Below are 19,954 nucleotides of genomic sequence, written 5' to 3' on the forward strand. Positions count from 1 at the left end.
ATATTGAAAATAACAAAAGATTACTTTAAAATATCACCATCGCGAAAAATCGAACTCAAAGTTGCAGTCGGTAATAAAAATATCATCAGAGAGAACTACATGTTATCTACAAAATACTTTTAATCGTAATATTAATTAATAATATACAGATTGTAAATAACTAAACAATAATAAAATATCCTGTAACAAGTTCTTCTCTCCTTTCTCCCCTTATACAAACACACAAAACACACACATTTTCTCACATTCATTCTTTCATTCTCGTTGTCATATTCTTTCTCTTCTCATTGTCAATTGTCTTCTACTTCAGTCCCTCATTGAAGACTGAAACAATGAAGAAGGCACGGGGCAATATATTGGATGTATTTTTTCGATTTTAATATGCACCTTTTCCCTCTTCCATGCGTTTTTTTTTTAATTACGATTATTACCGCGAGGACGAGAAGTTTCCGATAACTTCTTACTTATTCTCACTGCTTCGTCAAACCAAAAGAATGGATAGGATAGGGAAGAGCACCATTTGAAGGATGTGTTACTCGTTGAGTTTTTGAAGCCACTTACATCGACAATTTTTTAGTTAACTAACTTCGAAGAAGGAGGGATTAGCAATTCTCCATTCTCCATTCTCCATTTATTCTAGCTATAACATAGATGGAGAAAAGGAGTTTAATTAGTCTAAGTTTGTAATAGATATTGAACTTTGTATAACTTATTTCTATTGCTCTTATTTCCTTTCTTGTTTCCTCAAGTCCAGCTACTGATTTTCAACTCTTTCTCGTTATCAGTCATAAATCAAAATTAACTAAAATATTCTTTCTGGAAAGAAAGCAAAACTTTCTAGATCTCTCTAGAAATATAAACACAACTCTTTCTCTAAATTCTATCTTTAGAAGAGAAGAAGGAATAATTATTCATTATTCAAAGGAATAATTATTTGTTAAATTGCAATTAATGTTTGTAAATTCAATTTGTGGAGAAGGAGAATCTACCAGTTATTGTTAACCATAGTTACTTAATGATGATGTAAGCTCTCGATGCGGCTCTCTTCGTTTCGAGTCTTGGTACGGCACAAAGCCTCGTAGAGGTATTTTGAAAAGAACACGGATGGCAATGGCGTGTTAAGAGTAAACCCAAGATAATTCCTAAAGTCGTTTCTAAATTTCCACTCATTTTTTGTTTATAGCTTCTTTCGTTGCCAAAGATGCCACTAAGCCATATGGCATCATGACAAAGCTTTTAAGCTCGGTTATGCACGATTTTCTTAGTTGGTTCTCTTTTAGCATTTTCTTTCTCTTTTCTCTCCTATCTCTATCAGGGATATAGCGGACGTCATTAACTCGTATCATGGTAATAAAAATTCTTAACTTACAACCGCAATCATTATCATACTATTATACAAATTGGCAATCGCCACTGTGCTCGTATACTCTTTACACGCGCTATACACTGATCAATATTGCTTCTTCCTCGCAATATCCGTGAAATCGACTTACATGCCAAACTTGAATAAAAACGTTGATCCTCGGACGCGTGTTGTTATTTACATCTTCTAAAAAACACAACTTTGCTCATAGAAGCATCTCAAATATCAAACGTTAAATAAATCCGCTCTAAGACGAAAGTCACGTTAAAGCAAGATTTCTGTATGTATCCTGTATGTATCTGTCGACACACGTTTTTGGAGAACATACTATATATGTATACATAAAAAACAATTTCAAAATACTATACTCTTTACTATAAGTTTCCGAAATTTCGGTTTAAAGCATTCAAAAAATGCCTTAAGCTAAAAGTCTCCAGCAAGATTCATCGTTAAACATTATCAAAGGCAGTAAGAAATGTGCGTACAAAGTCGAGAGAGAGTATAGTCCCAATCAGGAAAATCACCGCAAAAATTCGGTCATTCTTCGAGAAAATGTTCTTCTGTCTATCATGAGTATCATGAACAACGTACAAAAAGATTATTATATATCATCGCTCTCACGATAAAACAGCAATTTCAAAGAACGAAGCGTATCTCTGATTCCATATTATCATTATTTCGAGAATGACATGGCGCGTAAAGAGATCATGGACACGGCGTCCTACCTCTCTATACTCCTTTTCATATCATGCCATATCCATCTATTACCCAGTATATAAGTAACCCTGTTTTTTCCAGCGATTCTCCAACTTGAATTTCATTTACTCTTAGCTGCGAATAGTAACATTAATATGATCGCAATCGCTATTTCGATTACTTTCGATTTAGGAAATTATTGACAGTCTACTTCAGTCGTCAGGTGGGCAGAGAAAATCGCGAAGTCGTGATAGTTTGTTACGATTCTTGATATCCTTACTGACATCATCATCGAAGGAAACAGGACATCGGATCATAAGCGGAGTAATTTTTCTAGAATCGTCAGTATCACCAGCATCTTTCAGAATCACTTGCCCATACTGGCGTTCGCTGGCAACGTTGCAGATCGTTGCTGCACGGATAAGTATGGCTTCAAGGTTGACCTTGTGGATTCCCTAGAAAAAAAAATTTGTTATCTCATGTATCTGTCGCTTATATGTTCAATCACAAACAAGTGAAAAATTATCTGGAAAATAGTCAAAGCCATAAAAGCACCAAAAGCACAATAATTGAAGAGTATGCGATTGTAAAATGGTGCAAGCTAATCTAATAATTTGTAATAAACGTTGAAAGCTGAAATTTCGTGCGTGGTAAAACATTTATGTGGCATTTTTTATAAATATATACACATCATTTCTTATTTACATTTTTCCAAATTCATTCGATCAGTTCTAATCATTATTCATGTTAATATGTTATCAATGTCATGCATTATACTAATATGTACACAAATATATATACAAGATCGATATAATTATCTTTTTTCCTTTCCAGTTGACAAATTTTACATCGTCATAATCGTGCAACTAATCTGAAAAATATTTTTCATGGCGCAAGATAACATAGTAAACTACTGTATACAGCATTTCTTAGCAGTAACCTTGAATAAATAAAAACTATGATTAAGAAGAGATTTAAAAATAAAAACGGAATTTACCATGTGTTTAAACATTAAATGTTAATTAAAAAAACATTCGCAAAAATTAATAATAAAAAATGCTACGTTAATATAATGTACATTAATAATATTACTTGATTTTCCATAAAATTTTCCTATTCCATCACGTGAAGAATTGCGCAACTATCATTGAAAATGAAAAGAAAGTAAGTACTGGAAATGATTGGAAAAGGAGAGAAGGGGTAAATTGAAAGAAAAATCAAACAAGTCTAACCTCTCTACACCCATATCATGCGACGTCACAAAATAAGAGAGCTACTTAGTCCCCGCTCACGTCGAGCAGCAGCACGGCTACGCTACCTTGGTGAAACGCGCTGTCCCGTGCCGTCTACGTGCGAGTTGGCCTTGTAGCCGCATTTCTGGACGCGCCTGGATAACCTTGAGACCCAATACTTTTGTTCCTCGGGATTCGGCGCGAGCAACAATAGCTCACGGGCGCTGTTCGGATCATAATGCAGTTTACACGGAGCTATGGCATCTTCTTTCTTATCCAAGTGTTCCTTGTGAACCTTAATACGGCACCCTGTGCACAACAATATATAACGTTCGTCTTATATATTAATTACATATACAAGTACGAGAACGAGATATGTACGTATAAATAAATTATTGTGAGAGCTCGATGGCGCAACACGCACTTCGACATTCGAGGGCCGGCGAAGGTCGAAACATGTGCCACAATTGCTTCGAACAGACTTCGCAGGTTGTCGGCATGTGATAAGATATCGAAACAAATTCATGGCCCTTGAGCGACTGAGTGCCAGGTTTGTCCGCGAGCTGTGGTAAATCCACTCCAGGCAGTGTATTCCCCTCATCACCAGGTCGTCTTGCTTCTCCTTCACCAGCATAGAGTAACTGCATATGATATTAATTGGTGAACAATATAAATGATTTTGTGTGTACACACACGCACGCACGCACGCACACACATTATATGTATATATTATATATGTAGAACGCTTTTATGTATGCATGTATTATATTATAAAGAAAAATATAATAAATGCATATATATAAAAAACATTCTAATACATAAATAGACTTATAAATAGATAGATAAAATAGAAACAACAGATAGATAAAATTACATAAATTAATATGCTATAAAAAGTCACAAAAAATCTAATTTACAATATGAAGTAAACATTCGTAATTTCTGACGATTCAAAGTATGAAAAAATATAGCCAATAGATACCTGAAATATTCTGGGTATATCTTTGGCATTGGCTCGGATAACATCACCCTGAGTAACAGATCTAACGTGGAAGACTTTATTCAAGTCTAATATCAGGACTGGATCGGCGTTCATTTTGTCATTTTCACTATTATAGAAAATAATCTTCTTGGAGGAAACAACGACATATTGCTTCTTCCAACCGTGCCGCTTAATGTTCTGCTTATTTGGCACATTTAACCAACCCTCTAATCTCATCGCACTGTGCTCGGACAAAACTGAGTCCTCACCGTCGTCATTCTCTATAGACGATACGCTTGCAGTTTCCGAATTAAGCGACGCAATTTTCATCTGTAACGTTTCTATCTCCGAATCTTTCGAGTCGAGTTCCATCTGCAGTCTCAACTTGGCTTGATTCTCCTCCACAAGTTGTGCCTGAGGGGTGGAGAGAGGGAAGAGAAATTAATTTTTTTTTTATTTACATAGAAGCAATTGTATAGATTGCGTTCTAGAATCAATACAAACAATGATAAGTTGCTTACTTGCAAATCCTGCAAATCTTTCTGCCATTTAGCTGCCAGCTGTCCATACTTCTCCCTCTCTTGAGTGAGTTCTTGCTGTAGGCGTCTGCAATCTTTCTCCTTCTTTCTCAAATCTGCAGCGGACGCCTTATTCTTATTCTTCCCGCTCAACGAAAGATCTTTTCGATTCATAATCTCAGCCAACTTGTTGACCGCCTGTTGCTTCAACAGTTGCTCGGTTTTGAGCTTGCTGCTCAACTTCTCAATTTCCTCCGCATTGAACTGCGCTTTACCGAGTTGTTCCTGCAATTCTTTATACCGTTTGCTCAAATCTTCTTTTTCTTTCAGAGCCTGATCAACTGATTTTTTGAATTCACTCTCATTCTCCCTAAGTCTATTTATGATCTGTTCCTTCGCGCTTAGTTCCTGGTGATGCTTGGTCAATCCATCTTTGTATTCTAACTCTTTCATAGTTCTTTCTTTCTCCAAGTCCGCCACAGTCTCCTCGGCTATGGATCTGGCCAGAGCTTCACTGTCCCCGCGCGCCAACGACAACTGCAGTTGATGGACCAGAGAGCTACGTTCTTCTTCCAATTCTTGTTGCGACCTTATTTTCTCGTCTAACTCTTCGCGCAATTCTTGCGTCTGCGTTTTGTACAGAGTCTGAAAAGAAGAGCGTAAAACCTATAATTCTCCCTAAAAATTTTAAATTGCGACAATCTTTTATAATGCATCTTTGAATTATTATTTGTTTATATTTATTTTTTATTTGTATCACTTTTTATTTGTATTCTTCTTTACAAAAATTTATCAAATAATATGTAAATATGTAATTAAAATTATATTTTGTTATCATTTACCGAGAAATAAGCTTCGGCTTCCAATTGCTCCTGCAATTCTTTCGTCTGTAACTGATCGACATTTCTTTGTGTTTTCAAATGATGCAATTCCTCTTCTATTTGCCGTTTAGCTTCCCTAAGCTGAGCAACCTCTCCGACTAATTGTTGCTCGCGAGCGCGAAGCCTGCCAGCTTCGGACGTTTGTTGACCTAATTCGGTCTGTAGAACGTTTCTTTTTTGTTGCTCCTGCTCAATTTGGCCTTGCAGAACCTTGACTTTCTCCATCTCTTGTCTATGTTCACCCTCTAATTTCTGTAATCGTTGCTGTATCTGTCTGTAATCGACAGACAGCATCGATGTTTGACGTTCTTTTTCCTGCGCAAGTAATTCCGCACGTTGTCTTCCACTTTTCTCCTCAGTTAATTTTGCTTGCAGTGCTATTTAATAAATCAATATGCACAATGTAAATAATGATATAATGTATTAAATTCATAGATGATAAGTAGAATGAATACATACGTTAATACATAGATAACGCCATTATAAAAATATGCAGCAATAATGAAAAAGACAAAAACACGATTAACATGATGAGAAAAATTATTCGGTTTTTACTATGTAATGTAAAATAACATATACAATAACAAATATATGTTATAAGGAAAAGCAAAAGGTATGAATTTGAGAATTCTCGTATCGATACTCGGTATTACCTTCGAAAATTCCATTCTTTTGTTCTGCATTGCACAAACAAAATACAAAAGTGTACTTGATCAAAAATACGATGCCTTTATTTCTCATGACGAATTAAAGCAAGTACCTTTGACAACTTCCAGATTGGCTTCCTCCTTGGAAATAATGCGCGAACGCTCCGTTTCTTGGTGTGCCATAACTTCTTGATTGTATCTGGCTTGTGCGGCTTTCAATTCCAAGGTTAAACTAGCAGCTTCTTTCTCCAACGCGGAAACTCTTTCAGTTAATTGCCTATTATCCAAGGTCGCCTTCTCCTCCTTCTCGTGGCTTCGTTCTAATTCAAGATGCAGGGTGGAAAGCCGAGTCTCCAATTCAGCCGTCAACAGTGATGCTTGTGATCTCGAACTACGTTCCTTGGAAAGCTGACCCTGTGCAACAAACAAACATTTCAAAAGAATTGATTCCTCGATATCGTAATTTTTAAATACCATTCTGTGTAAATATTACAAACCAATGTAATTTGTGCAAAGGTGGATAATTTTTTTTAATTTAAAAATTATTTAAAAATAATTTTTTGTAATTGAAAAGAAGAAATGAAAAGACGAAACTGAATCGCTACCTGGAGAGTAGCAACTTCTTGCTGCAAGTTATCACGCTGCGCTTGCAGTTGAGCTCTGGCAACTTGCAACTCGTTTGCCATTTGCTCGGCAGCTTGACGCGCCACAGTGATCTCCGTTGCTTGCTTGCGTAATCGTGTAACCGTTTCCGTTTCTCTCTCCAGTTTACATTGCATCTCTTTAATCTGTTTCTCTAATGTCGTCACTCGCTCGGACGTCTGCTGCGAGTTACTAGCGTCTCGCGCCCGCCTCGTTTGTTCCTCATCAAACTTTTTCTTCACCTCTACCAGCAGCGATTCCGCCTTACGACGAGTCTCCGTCTCGTGCTCCACTCTGCGTTGCGCCTCCTTGTAGTTGTGCCTGAGCAGAGTCAGTTCCTTATCTGCTCTGCTAACTTCTTCCCGTAGCTCGGCCTCTTGACACGCCATCGTTTCCAATTGCGTGTTTAATACCTTCTGCCTCGACTCCAACGTCTCTACTTGTCGCCTCTCTCGTTCTAGTAAATTCTCCAACTGCGAGATCTTGATATCATCGGTAGTGCCATTGTTAACATGATTCTCGAGACCATCGACGGATTCCTTGCCATAAGAGACCATTAACTGGTAATCACCCGAGTAAGTGAATCCGATAAAAGGTAAATGATTTCCAGAGAAAGCTTTAGGTATTGGAAAACTCTCCTCTGGCCCGTCTTCCTTGTCGACATCATCAAAATTACTGGTGTCATCGTCCCCGGAGAGCTCGGGCACTACCGGTGGTACGCACTCCCTTAGATTGTCGAAAGTCCATTGATCATTTTTGAAGAACGCATGGTTTTTGATCTCGTCAACGCCATTGCGACCCAGACGCTTCGTCCTGTCGGTAAGGAAGCCGCATATCAAGTTCTTCGCCAAATGAGATATCTCTACGTTCTGAGGAAAATAGAGCGAATTTCTATGGTCCATGATCTTAGAATACGTGCCGACTAAAGAGTCGGCGAAAAACGGTGTATCGCCAAACAACATCTCGTAGAGAAAGACACCGACGGACCAAAAATCGCATTCGCGACCGTATACTCCTTCTCCACCTTGTGATTGCAGAACTTCCGGAGATATGTAATCAGGGGTACCAACCGCGGTATCAGACCGTACTAAGCCATCCTGCAAAGCAAAGGATTGAGCGATAAAAACATATTTTAACTAGAAAGAAAAAGTTTTCTCTTTCTTTTTCTCAATTTAATAATTTACATCGTAAAACTTGATTGCGGAAACTTTATAGTAATCGCGCGTTAAAGCGTTTCTTTAATTGTGAAATCAATAATTCAAGTATTTATTCTGTGCTTTGTCAAATCACTATTAAGATGCTCGCACAAAATATTCTCATTCAGTTCTCGTCTGTCAATCAGAATTTTGTGACACATGGGGGGGATATTCTTTGTCCGTCTCTCTCTCTCTCTCTCTCTCGTGTGCGCGCGCGCACATTAAAAAAATAAAGAATAAAAATAAGAGATCAAACTTACAGAATCCATCCTCATACATGTACCAAAATCAGCAAGCTTCAAATGGCCATGCTTATCGAGCAACATGTTGTCTGGTTTTACATCTCTATGAACAAAACCCATATTATGTATCGCATCCAATGCCAATACCACCTCGGCGCAGTAAAATTTTGCCCATTTCTCCGGCACTTCATAATTTGACATCAAGTTGACCAGATCTCCACCTGGCATGTAATCCATCACCATGTAAAGATATTTTTGGTCTTGAAACGCAAAGTGGAGCTGAACTATCCATGGTGAATTGGCGTGAGCCATTATGTCCCTCTCTTCCCAAAAAAATGCGGAATCTGATCGTTTAATCTAAATAGAAAGCATAAAAAGGAGGGAAATATGTTGAGACGACTGAAAAATCAATAAAAATGGACGAGTGATCAAAGAGCAAGTCTTACCATTTCAAATTTACTAAGTAATTTCATAGCGTAAACTCTTTGTGTAGATTTGTGTCTAACCAACTGTACCTCTCCAAATGCGCCACGACCAATTACTTTGATCAAAGTAAAATCGTCTGTGCGCATTCGCATTTGATAAATTTCTTGAGCCACAGTGTCATCTGCAAAAGAAAGCCATTAATGCTTCAATGTAGCACTCAATGAGAGAACGAGTTATGCAACATACAAACAACCATGTCCGTAGTACTTACATCTATTCATATAAGCTTCTATATTTTTCATGCGTTTCACGCTCGCGTGATCGCAATCTGTTACTAGAGCTTGAACCGTATCCAACAGACAGTCGATATTAGTGACGCTTCGCGGATCCCTTATACGCTCCTCCAAAGCTCGCAGGCGTCTCCGCCTGTCCTCATCACACACCACATCCATCTCTCCTTAAAGGAGCTTGGATTACTGTGCCTCAATAACGTATCGTTTCTGTCACATTAAAAACTATTGAAGCGCAAGCAACTAAATGCAACATTGACTCGAGTGAAGTATAACTGCGACTCCTGATGGATGTTCCATGCTTTCTGAACAAACAGAAATATTGCACATATAAATATATACATAAATGCCTAGAAAAATGGATCTCTCTAGATCACATAAATGGTAGGTAAAATTTTACATTCATCGCAGAATTAATTCTATACGTTAGCAGTATCAAAATGTTGAAGAAACAGAGAAACGCAAAAACAGATAAGGTTTGGCAATATTTTTAGTTCTTATGTAATACGAGCTATATAAAAGGAACATGACATTATGATATAAATGATATGATATTATTACAAAGCCAAGATAAAATAAACTATAAATAAAGGTAACTCGTAAAGGTAGTGTCGGAATCGAGCTCGCGAGAGCTCGCGGCAAGAACTGGTCTCGACGGCGGCATAGAATATAGAAATATGCGTATCGTTGAACGCCCGCGAGTAATGACTCAGACACGCGTAGTTTACAAGACAACAAAGAGCGATCCGACGTCATCCCCAGCGTGCCCCGAGGCCGAGCAGTTGTCTCTCGCGCGAACAGAGGTTACGTCAACAACGTCAAATAGTCAACGGCAATTTCACATGAGAATATGTCGCAATCGCAACGTATCAGACACATGAGATGCGCGTAGTGTGAGAGCCTCGCCCCCTGGTCTCGTTCGCGAGTGAATCTTGTCCCGGTAGCAAGGGTTTCGCCGCGGTAGTTCGCGGGGTTCCGCCAAGATGCCTAAAAACATTCACTACCGGTGACGGCGTATACGTACCTCATCCCGATGTCACCCTACGTCCTGTCGCTGGCAACCGCTGTCATCCGAACGAGAGAAATCTTTGAGAGAAAGGCGCATTATTCGGGTGTACAGCTGAGCCGTGCGTGCGCCATTCGATCAATTCACAACGGTCGTCGAAGCCACCGAAAGAGAATCCATCCTCCCCCCCCCCCCTCACTCACTCACTCACTCACTCACACTCTCTCTTTCTCTCTCTCTTTCCCTACTGCTTTCGGGTTTTTTTACTCACTTCGTCCGCCCCTGTCTTTCTCTCGCGCACTCCAAGGCTCTCCGGTATAAATTCCAATAGTCCGGTAACGCGCGCGCGACGAAAAAACGATTTATCCTGATTTATGCTCTATTGCTCTCGCGTCGCGTTACGACGAGGGCTGTGAGCTGTGCGTACGCTGGCGCGGCGCGGCGCGGCGCGGCGCGGATCACCACCAGACACCACGACCACCACGTTTACGGCACTTCCGCGAGGCACTTCGATCTCCCTCCCTTCCTCCCACTCCGCGCCGCGCGCGAGAAAGATTATCGATCGCCGTGGTAAATGTGTTCGGTCTGAAATCAGTCGGAAAAGGCTTCATGCGAACGCGTTACCGCTAGAAAGTTCAACAGATAGGCGAAAGAGGGGAGGGCACGTTGTGTCGCGTTCGTGGCGTGGACTGTCGAGACCAGTCGAGACTGTGGAGAACGGTCGCGGGTCGAGAGGAACGGAGCATGGAGCAGCACCCGGAGTAAGTGCCAATCGCGCTCTGAAAAGCGTCGGTATGGATGACTGCTGCGAGTAGTACATCAGCAATACGACTGTAGAAAGGGGGAGTTACAGAACATATACTAAGGGGGGAGTCAGGGAGATCGCGCGCGCGAGCCACTGAGAAAGTGAATTGGTAATGGTGGTGATGGTGGTGCCGGTGGTAACAGGTGGGGGTAGCTGGTAGCTAGTCGGTATACAGGCTCTATCAGCACGCGCGACGATGATGACGACGATGTGACGATGGTGGGAATTGTGAGAATTCTCTCGGTCTAATTGTAAGATGGCGTAGCGTTCCGCGTTAAGACGCGCGCGCGACCATCGGGGACGACGAAAAGGCACGGACGAGGGAGGTTACGCTGTCAGTACTGAAGACAATTTATTCTCAGTTTCGAGGTAGGTGACTGGTTGGCTGGTTGGCTGGTTGGTTGGTTGATTGATTGGTTGATTGGTTGGTTGGTTGGTTGGTTGGTTGGTTGGTTGGTTGGTTGGTTGGTTGGTTGGTTGGTTGATTGGTTGGTTGATTGGTTGGTTGGTTGGTTGGTCGACTGGTTAGTTGGTTGATTGGTTGGTTGATTGCTTGCTTGCTTGGTTGGTTGCTTAGTTGTTTGGTTGGTTGATTGCTTGGTTGGTGGGTTGGTTGTGTGGTTTGTTGATTGCTTGGTTGATTGGTAGGTAGGCAGGTAGGTAGGTAAGTAGATAGGCTGGTTATCCGGAATCCAGTTTATTCTGCGACCCCTGCGCCATGCATGGCACTATTCTCTCTCTCTCTCTCTCTCTCTCTCTCTCTCTCTCTCTCTCTCTCTCTCTCTCTCTCTCTCTCTCTCTCTCTCTCTCTCTCTCTCTCTCTCGCTCCTCCCCTTTTCCCCCCCTTCTTTCTATAGCCCTCTTGTTGCAGTGTGTTATAGACAAATGTTGCACACTATTTATAATCCACTACGCGCTAATCCCACGGAAATAGGCGAATTCGTACGTCATCGTGCGCGCGAGCCGCTCGACACGTGAGTTTCGTGATGTGACGGATTCACTGTCCGTTAACTTTCTGTACTCACATTGCAGCCCGAGTGTACATGTATACAACACGAAAATGAGTCTACCGACTTGCGACTGGCAGACAAGCAAGCAGAAACTGTCCGAGCGTGGCCAACATCTGCTTGAGACTGGACAATGGTCCGACTGCAACTTTATTGTTGGCCAGGAACCCCAACAACAGACTCTCAAGGGTCACAAACTCTTCCTGGCCATGTCCAGTCCAGTCTTCGAAGCTATGTTCTTTGGTGGTATGGCAGAGAAAAACGATCCAATACCGATAAGGGATGTTCAACCGGAGGCGTTCAAAGCCTTGCTCGAATACATATACACAGATAAAGTTGAGCTAGGTTCCTTTGAATTGGCCTGTGAGTTGTGTTATTGCGCCAAAAAGTACATGCTGCCATCCTTAGTAGAGGAATGCACAAAGTATCTGTGGTGCGATCTCTCTCCAAAGAAAGCTTGCAGAGCGTACGAGTTTGCCAAGCTTTTTGAAGAGCCCGTATTAATGGAGAAATGTCTGCAGATCATACGCACCAAGACGGACGAAGTATTGAAGGAATCCAGCTGGGAAGATGTAGAGTTGGGGACGCTTATCAAAGTCTTGGAGCAAGACGATTTGCAAATCAGTTCTGAGATTGAGTTATTTACCGCAGTGGAACGATGGGCTAAGGCTGAGTGCTCTAGAAAATCTCTCGATCCTACCAATGGGAAATCTCTCAAGTCCGTCATTGGAAATGCCCTTTTAAAGATAAGGTTTCTGAGCTTAACGCCACAAGAATTTGCCGAAGGCCCTGGCATGTCTCCTTTACTCACAAAAGATGAAGCTTTTGCCATACTAATGAACATCCTATGTACTGGCAACAAAACCCCTATGCCCGAAGGTTTCTGTACTACGTCGAATAGCAGACCAAAACCAGTCAAGACTCATTCCACCAGTCTTGGACACTCCAGTATAGGAGTCCCTGTAAGCAATGTGAGTATATAACTTACTTCCCTTTCCCTTTTCTTCCCTCTTTCTCATATACTTTCTCTTGCCTATCTCATTATTCAACTCTTCTTTTAGATAATGACTTCGAGACATATTTTTGCTCCCTACAATAATCTAAATATCCCTGTACGTTCTGGCTTTTTAAACGACGGGGAATCCAGCAGCAGTATGTTGCGGAACACGTCGCCGATATTGGTGGATGCAAGTATAAACAAGGACTCTGGAAACTTGCCCAATACCCCTTCCACCACGGGAGTAGTCGTACGCGAGGGACCAAAGTATTATTGCCTCAGATCGGTAGTTCAGCAAACGGATTGCTTGAATACAAACGTATTGGATTGTTCTGTTACATTCAGTGTAGATAAAAATATTTGTGTGGTGGGTGTACAGGTTCCTACGCAAGTCGCGGCGGTAAGAAATCATATTTTTTTATGCTGTTCAGTTACACACACACACATACATACACACACACACGCGCACACTCTCTCTCTCTCTCTCTCTCTCTCTCTCTCTCTCTCTCTCTCTCTCTCTCTCTCTCTCTCTCTCTCTCTCTCTCTCTCTCTTTCCCTTACACATCGTACATCTGATTTGTTTCATTGCACTTACAGGCGAGTAATTTTACTCACGCTATAGACGCTGATACCTCATATACCGAAATTTTGTACGCTCATCTCCTCGATTGCGACGGTACGCGATTGACATATACACATTTCACCACTAAAGCGAATTTTGGTACTCTCGTCGAAATTACTTTCAATCGACCAGTTTACATTCAAAAGCACAAGGTTTGTCGTTACAATATACTGTTCTTTCAATTTGAGTTTTTTTTGCTATTATGTACAATTAACTATTTATATACTTGATAAATCGTTTCAAGATTTACAAATTTTATCTTCTTATTCTCAAGCACAAAGTATATTTCTCATTTTCAAATTATTCTTTTTGATTGATTTAATTGATTAATTATATATTTGTATTATGGAAATATGTATTATTCTGTTATTAACAGATTTATCGAGTTGGCGTGGTATTTAATAAAGCTGGATGGTATCCGGTAGGAGTATGCGCCCAAAACATGTCCTGTGATTCTGTGTTCTTCTCGTTCGGCGTGGGTAATACTGCACATGCGATTCGTGACGGTCTTATACGATCTATAGTTTTCACATATCATTAACGCAATAAATCAGATAACGATTAAAAAAATTATGTTTATATTTTTAATTTGTAACGAGACAAATCTATTCTTATGTTGTACAGTATATATATATATTTTTTTAAGGTTCGTCTTTTCATCACAAATTTTGAAACTTGGAAAAAATTGTATCAATATATTTGCATCGATTCTCTAATAATCTAATTATAAAGCTATAAATTACTTTCGTTAATCTGTACTTTAATCTGTACAGTCAGTTAATATCACTGATTATATTGATATTATTGTATACTCTTACAAAAACAAACCTAAATTTTTCTGTTGTTTTTGTTACATTTATTATCTTGCCTTACATATAAATTCTTTCATATTTTGATTTTTTAAATAAATCAATTTTTACTTAAAAAGACAATGTAAAAGGAAAAAAACTTTTAACTTAAATTTATAACTTATTTTTACACAATTCTATGTTTTTATATCTGTTATATATTAAACAAAATATCCCTTTAAATTAATAATTATAAAAAAAATATATATATATGCTTATAAAATATATTTATATTTTTTTTCTAAATATATTTGAGATTTTTTTAAATATTATCAAATGCCATTAAATAACGACAAAACATTTTATAAAATGGAATCAGTCTACAAATTTGTGTTTATAACTTGTTACAATATTATTAAATAATTCATATCGTTATATCAATATCCCAACTTTGTGGCACTTGTTGCTCGATTATAATAAAGTATTTCGTCACGTGTACATATGAGTATTATAAGCAATAACATTTGCTAAATTTTTGCATAAAAATATGCTAATAATATTTTGTAAATTTTGTGTTTCGTACATAAAAGTTCTATTTAAAAATATTAAAATACTAAAAATATCTTGTATGACAATATCTTTGCTTAAACTTGATAAATTCTTAAGTTTTATGTACAATGAAATCCCAGGTATCTTTCCACCTTAGTTTTATCACATCCTTGGCAGTGAGAACTGACGTCCCATAACTAAATACAATGAATTTCTTGAACACATAGATAATGAAAAATATCCAAGCAATGATACTAAATGTTACGACATATAGTGAAAGGCTCCACGCTGGACGGTGAATGCTGAAATGAAAGATACAAACTAGTAATTTATAATTATTTTATATAAAATAAAATTTTATTCAAATTTATACTTTTATTATGAATCAAGGAATATACCTAATTAAATAGTGCAGATGGTCAATTGTAGCTGCCGTCAATAAGACTTTGAAAATAAAAGCTGGTAAATAATGATGCAAAAATAAAGTTCGTTCAACAAATAAGAAAGGTAAGAAATGAATCAAATATCCAGCTAATAGTACATAAGCATTGTCAACGAACTTTTCCCATTCTTTTTCTGGAATATCAAAACATTGTCTTCTTCTCCTGATTAAATAAAATATCAATAGTGTCATATATATGATCACTGAGATCGTACCCGAGTACCAAATCACGATGTTCCCCAAAAGATGCACTTGTGCCTGAAACAATGGGCAAAATTTTTTTTACTTTATCAAAATCTATTGAAAATCGTCTAATTTAAAATCTAATGATTCAAAATTCATTAGGAAGATGTGGGTTAATGTAAAAAAAAAATATATTACAAAAAAAAACAAGTAAAATATTAAATCAAAGCATGTCTCATCTTGCTTTAACATTTTAGTCGATTAAGTGTGCGTATAGAATTTTCTGACTTACATTGCTGTCATTAGATACCCAGTATGCGATTCCGCGAGACATGAACGGCCACTCGAGAGGTCCGCTGGAATACATGTGGCTGTTCTGACCCTCTTGACCACCAAACAACATCTTGACTTGCAGCTCTGCGAATTTTTCCCAGAAGCTTAACGTGGTCGCTTGCAATGGTATCATTTCCGCACTGATCAGTTCCCGTTCTCGTTGCTTCTGATCCTCACTTTTAGTATACCGATGCTCTTCTACATTCCAAATGGAATTGGTCTGGTCCACCAACCGGTCCGCGACAACTTCGTGCTGATTGAAACCCCAATCGGGCAGTTGCCTACCGCTGAACTTTAACGTGAACTCAGCTCCATTCGCGTGCACGTGTATCAGCCGCACCTGGCTCTGAATCGCATGCCATATATCGCCGGAATGATCCTTATTGGTAATTTCCACTCGCCATAGATTCTGTGCCGGCATAGACACGTTATAGTCGATGTAACACGATACTTCCTGGCTCTGCGGTGTCATCGGCGCCGCAACGTCATGCGAATTCAACGCTCTGCTCGTGATTCCATGTACCAGTTGAATCACATCACCGTGACGGATTGGCTCGCTGGGTTTCGTCACTACTAGATCATTCTTGTCTGGTTTCTTGACGATCCACCAATTGTTAACGTCTTTGAACGAATAACAAGTAACCTGCTGCTGATGAGAGCTACCACGACCATCAGAATACCGCAATGGATACACGTGATTATGACTGTGCAACCAACAAGCTCTCCCATACGTGTGTCTCAAAGTGATCTGCGAACCATGCGTTACTTCCAGAGGTTGGCCTTTCGTAATGCTGGCGAGTCCTCCTTCCAAACTCGCTTGAAACGCACTTGTCATCACCGAGTCGTGCGGTCCCGCCTTCGAAAGTGTCGCGAGATGTATATAGAATATACTTAGATATACTATAGTAATAACAGCGATTAATACAATGAATCTTAATAAAAGATGAATCCACAAAATCATGTTTGACAAGGTCTTTCTTGAGAGTAGAGACCAATAATCGTACGCAATCAAGAAAAGCGCTAGAGCCATTGAATAAAATCCAACGTACTTGACGCTGTAAAGAAATGCTTTAATTACACTCGATCGAGAATAAAACGAAACTAAAGAAAAAGAAATGCATAAAAATCATCATTTACCACAGTGCGCACGTTAAATTTACAATGCCTAATATGAGCCATATCCACCAGGATGCGGATGTCGGTCGATCCATAACTTTCCGAAATTTTACGATGCACAATAAACCGAGCAACGAGAAATGTATTAAGATACTTTCCATTAGAACAAATCTCGACTGTGTCAACAATGCATTATCTAAAATTAGCAATAAGTATATATTCTATATATCTGTATCGATACACAAAATATACTATGTAGAGAACTGTAAAGATATCACAATTCGAGTATAGCAGAATTTCAATTTTAAAGAACCTCATGTTTTTAGTTTCTTTTTAAGTAAATTCTAAGCAGAAGTAAAGATAAAATTCTTTGAGCCGCGCATAATAACGTAGTCGCGCAATGCATTTTCCAATTTACGATCGGAGTTTACCAAATAAGAGTAGAATTCCGCCAATTGCTGCGGCCCACTGCTTCAAACTCAATTCCAAAACAAGATAATATCCTGTGGGAATTAGTAAACTGCCGCATATCGCTGGTACGAGACGCAACGCATACAAAGGAATTGCGTTGCTATAAGGACTTCCGATCCTATCAAACTTGAATTGTCCATCAAATCCAGCCAAGTACGCTGCCGCAGAGACCAATTGTTTCCCTAGAGGTGGCTGAGAGTCGAAAAAAAACGTCCTCTTCATATACAACCCAACGTACTTGCCATAATGCAGTTCGTCAAAGCTATTATATTAAAGAAAAAAAGAGAGAAAAATTACAAGATTGACGAAATTAATAGATATATGATAATTAGAAAAATGGAAGAAAATTGTAATGTTCCCAGACAGTACATAATATTTATGATAAATATTTATAAATATTTATTTCTATTTTTTTTATTGCTTTATAAATATTTTATACATATTTTATATACATAAAGGAAAAATATTTATTCAACATTATTAAAATATAGACTAAATATTTTATACAATATTTATAGCAAATACAAAAATAAAGATTTGTAGTAATATTTTGTAAATATTTATAAATATTTTATAAATATTTTTTATAATATTTATGATAAATCTTTATGATCTGTCAAATCTAAGGCCACAAAAATATTTATAAAATGTTTGGAAAAATATTTATAAAATATTCAAATAAATATTATAAATATTTTGTAAATATTTTATAAATATTATGTACTGTCTGAGTTAGCCATTCAATTTTCTGATTTGCGATTCCATCTATGCTTCTTTTCAACTGTATTTGATTGCTTCAATTCCATTTTCAACAATTTTGTGTGTGTGTGTGTGTGTGTGTGTGTGTGTGTGTGTGTGTGTGTGTGCGTGTGCGTGTGCGTGTGCGCATTTTGAAAAGAGTAGATAAATATACATACGTAAATATACAGGGTGTCCCAACGCATGTGGACCATTACTCGTAAAAAGGTAAAAAGGATCGAGATGAACATAAAAGTCCAATATTGTCTTGGGTTAGGTCTTGGGTTAAGTCTCGGGTTAGGTTCACCAATAATCAAGGTATTAATTTTTCAAATTATGCGAATGAGAGCGCGCCGAAAAAAGAGCTCGATCCGCTTGAGCCATAACACGGAAAAAATCTATTATGAATGTTTGATAAGTTTTTATTATTTACTGTTCACAATTACGATAGAAATTAATTAGATTATTTGAGAGTTCCATACGTTAATATCTCGATTATTTGCAGACCTAACCCAAGACAATATTGGACTTTTATGTTCATCTCGATTCCTTTTACCTTTTTACGAGTAATGATCCACGTGCGTTGGGACACTCTGTATATTGCAAACGCTAAAATATAACTTTCTTTTCGTCAGAATTTTCTCAAAACTATATTTCATAATCAATATTCATAATTTCGTGTGGTTCATTTTGTATGATAAATCTAATTAAAGACAAAGTCGAAAAGCAAAAAGGACATTCAGGATGTACTCACACTATACTGCGCGGTTCCTCGAGGCGATAAAGGCGAGTGCAAATGCCTGTAATTAGTAAAATGGCCGCTATCAGATCAATTTCCAGGCTAATCTTGATTCGAGCGTGAACCGCATTGTTCGATGGAAATTGCTTCGACTCCTCGATAGAACACGATGGGTTTGCTTTGTTATTTTCTATCGAAGTATTTGGGTCTATCTATAACAAGTAAAAAATCAGTATAGTAATCAATATACGATACAACACGAATTGATTTTACATTCTGTAAAAAAAGTATTCGGAATTATTAAATAAATAAAACATCACAAAATACTTGTTTGTAAGAGAAAAAAAAAACAAATACTAAAACTTAAATATTTTTAAATATCTGAGAAAACCAAGAATTTCTTAATTTATGCAAAAATGTTATTACACAAAGCTTTATATTATCGCAAGAGACAACTTAAATTTAAATTTAGATTTCTTCATCAGTAGGTACGCATTTTCTATGGAAGTTTCAATATTAACTTTGAATCTTGGGGGAGAATTGGTTTGAGCTCATCCCCATAGTCCTCCTCTGGCTACGTCACTGATCTCATCTCTCACTATTCTCGCATCTCGCATCGCAAATGAAAAAACTTTAAGATATATCGCATCATTCATTCATCGGGGCGATGTAGAAATGCACCTGAAGGATACCTGTGCTCCGCAAAAATATTCCCGTACGCGATTCTCCTTGCAAAAAGCGAATCTGATTTAAAGGTCGCGGCTCACCTCGTTCCTCTGAACCGTTTTCGGTTGATCTATCGTTGCGTCAACGTCAGCGTCGGCGTCGGCGTCAGCGTCGGCGTCAGCGTCAGCATCGACGTCGCGTTTGCCGTTTTGCGGTCTTGCTCGTCTATGCCGAACTTCCATTCCTGTCATGCCTGAGTCTGAGCGAAAAAATGCTGAAAAATTCTTGCAGAAATAGAGAGCATACGAGACTGCGTTTAAAGGGCTTCAGCTGCGAAGATGCTGAGAGCCTGAGATCTGATCACGCTCAAGCTACGA

General features: G+C 38.5%; 3 protein-coding genes across 12 annotated transcripts; 1 reads left to right on the forward strand and 2 right to left on the reverse strand.

Annotated features, from left to right (window-relative positions):
* Positions 1 to 102: 102 nt before the first annotated feature.
* On the reverse strand, positions 103 to 10,274 carry LOC105839673 (rho-associated protein kinase 2). Of its 8 annotated transcripts, XM_036285735.1 has the most exons (14): positions 10,140 to 10,274; positions 9,097 to 9,420; positions 8,846 to 9,006; positions 8,418 to 8,756; positions 6,925 to 8,058; positions 6,433 to 6,733; positions 6,326 to 6,349; positions 5,634 to 6,049; positions 4,795 to 5,436; positions 4,274 to 4,687; positions 3,716 to 3,932; positions 3,378 to 3,600; positions 3,152 to 3,200; positions 103 to 2,514 (listed from the first exon to the last, which is right to left on the reverse strand). In XM_036285735.1, the coding sequence occupies exons 2-13, from the start codon at positions 9,275 to 9,277 to the stop codon at positions 3,173 to 3,175; spliced, it is 4,080 nt and encodes a 1,359-aa protein (XP_036141628.1). In that variant the 5' UTR covers positions 9,278 to 9,420; positions 10,140 to 10,274; the 3' UTR covers positions 103 to 2,514; positions 3,152 to 3,172. The 8 variants fall into 8 exon arrangements, 5 of the variants coding, with proteins under 5 accessions (XP_036141628.1, XP_028048361.1, XP_012541595.1 ...); XR_003626304.2 differs by lacking the exon at positions 3,152 to 3,200 and having other exon boundaries at positions 3,292 to 3,600; XM_028192560.2 differs by lacking the exon at positions 3,152 to 3,200 and having other exon boundaries at positions 5,634 to 6,040.
* A 477-nt stretch (positions 10,275 to 10,751) lies between these two features.
* On the forward strand, positions 10,752 to 14,359 carry LOC105839676 (BTB/POZ domain-containing protein 1). Of its 2 annotated transcripts, none has more exons than XM_012686150.3 (5): positions 10,752 to 10,882; positions 11,959 to 12,904; positions 12,995 to 13,330; positions 13,528 to 13,704; positions 13,929 to 14,359. In XM_012686150.3, exons 1-5 carry the CDS (start codon positions 10,866 to 10,868, stop codon positions 14,091 to 14,093), a joined length of 1,641 nt encoding a protein of 546 aa, XP_012541604.1. In that variant the 5' UTR covers positions 10,752 to 10,865; the 3' UTR covers positions 14,094 to 14,359. The 2 variants fall into 2 exon arrangements, with proteins under 2 accessions (XP_012541604.1, XP_012541605.1); XM_012686151.3 differs by lacking the exon at positions 10,752 to 10,882 and adding an exon at positions 10,899 to 11,295 and having other exon boundaries at positions 13,929 to 14,093.
* A 328-nt stretch (positions 14,360 to 14,687) lies between these two features.
* Positions 14,688 to 19,853, reverse strand: LOC105839678 (protein O-mannosyltransferase 1). 2 transcript variants are annotated; one of them, XM_036285744.1, is made up of 7 exons: positions 19,679 to 19,853; positions 18,927 to 19,123; positions 17,395 to 17,696; positions 16,985 to 17,159; positions 15,807 to 16,902; positions 15,288 to 15,589; positions 14,688 to 15,191 (listed from the first exon to the last, which is right to left on the reverse strand). In XM_036285744.1, exons 1-7 carry the CDS (start codon positions 19,826 to 19,828, stop codon positions 15,002 to 15,004), a joined length of 2,412 nt encoding a protein of 803 aa, XP_036141637.1. In that variant the 5' UTR covers positions 19,829 to 19,853; the 3' UTR covers positions 14,688 to 15,001. The 2 variants fall into 2 exon arrangements, with proteins under 2 accessions (XP_036141637.1, XP_012541606.1); XM_012686152.3 differs by having other exon boundaries at positions 19,433 to 19,809.
* Positions 19,854 to 19,954: the final 101 nt, after the last annotated feature.

Source organism: Monomorium pharaonis, chromosome 4 (genome assembly GCF_013373865.1).
Source record: "Monomorium pharaonis isolate MP-MQ-018 chromosome 4, ASM1337386v2, whole genome shotgun sequence".
NCBI classification, from domain to species: domain Eukaryota; kingdom Metazoa; phylum Arthropoda; class Insecta; order Hymenoptera; family Formicidae; genus Monomorium; species Monomorium pharaonis.

Excerpts from the sequence above, each read along its gene's own strand:
- LOC105839673 (XM_012686141.3), bottom strand. The coding sequence starts at position 9,277 with ATGGATGTGGTGTGTGATGAGGACAGGCGGAGACGCCTGCGAGCTTTG. Across the intron at positions 9,007-9,096 it reads AGAAGCTTATATGAATAGAT|ATGACACTGTGGCTCAAGAA; the intron begins GTAAGTACTACG and ends TTTCTTTTGCAG. Across the intron at positions 6,050-6,325 it reads AAAGAATGGAATTTTCGAAG|CACTGCAAGCAAAATTAACT; the intron begins GTAATACCGAGT and ends TTTATTAAATAG.
- LOC105839676 (XM_012686150.3), top strand. Across the intron at positions 12,905-12,994 it reads TAGGAGTCCCTGTAAGCAAT|ATAATGACTTCGAGACATAT; the intron begins GTGAGTATATAA and ends CTCTTCTTTTAG. Across the intron at positions 13,331-13,527 it reads TTCCTACGCAAGTCGCGGCG|GCGAGTAATTTTACTCACGC; the intron begins GTAAGAAATCAT and ends TTGCACTTACAG.
- LOC105839678 (XM_036285744.1), bottom strand. The coding sequence starts at position 19,828 with ATGACAGGAATGGAAGTTCGGCATAGACGAGCAAGACCGCAAAACGGC. Across the intron at positions 19,124-19,678 it reads AAACGGTTCAGAGGAACGAG|ATAGACCCAAATACTTCGAT; the intron begins GTGAGCCGCGAC and ends TACTTGTTATAG. Across the intron at positions 15,192-15,287 it reads CATCTGCACTATTTAATTAG|CATTCACCGTCCAGCGTGGA; the intron begins GTATATTCCTTG and ends CTTTCATTTCAG.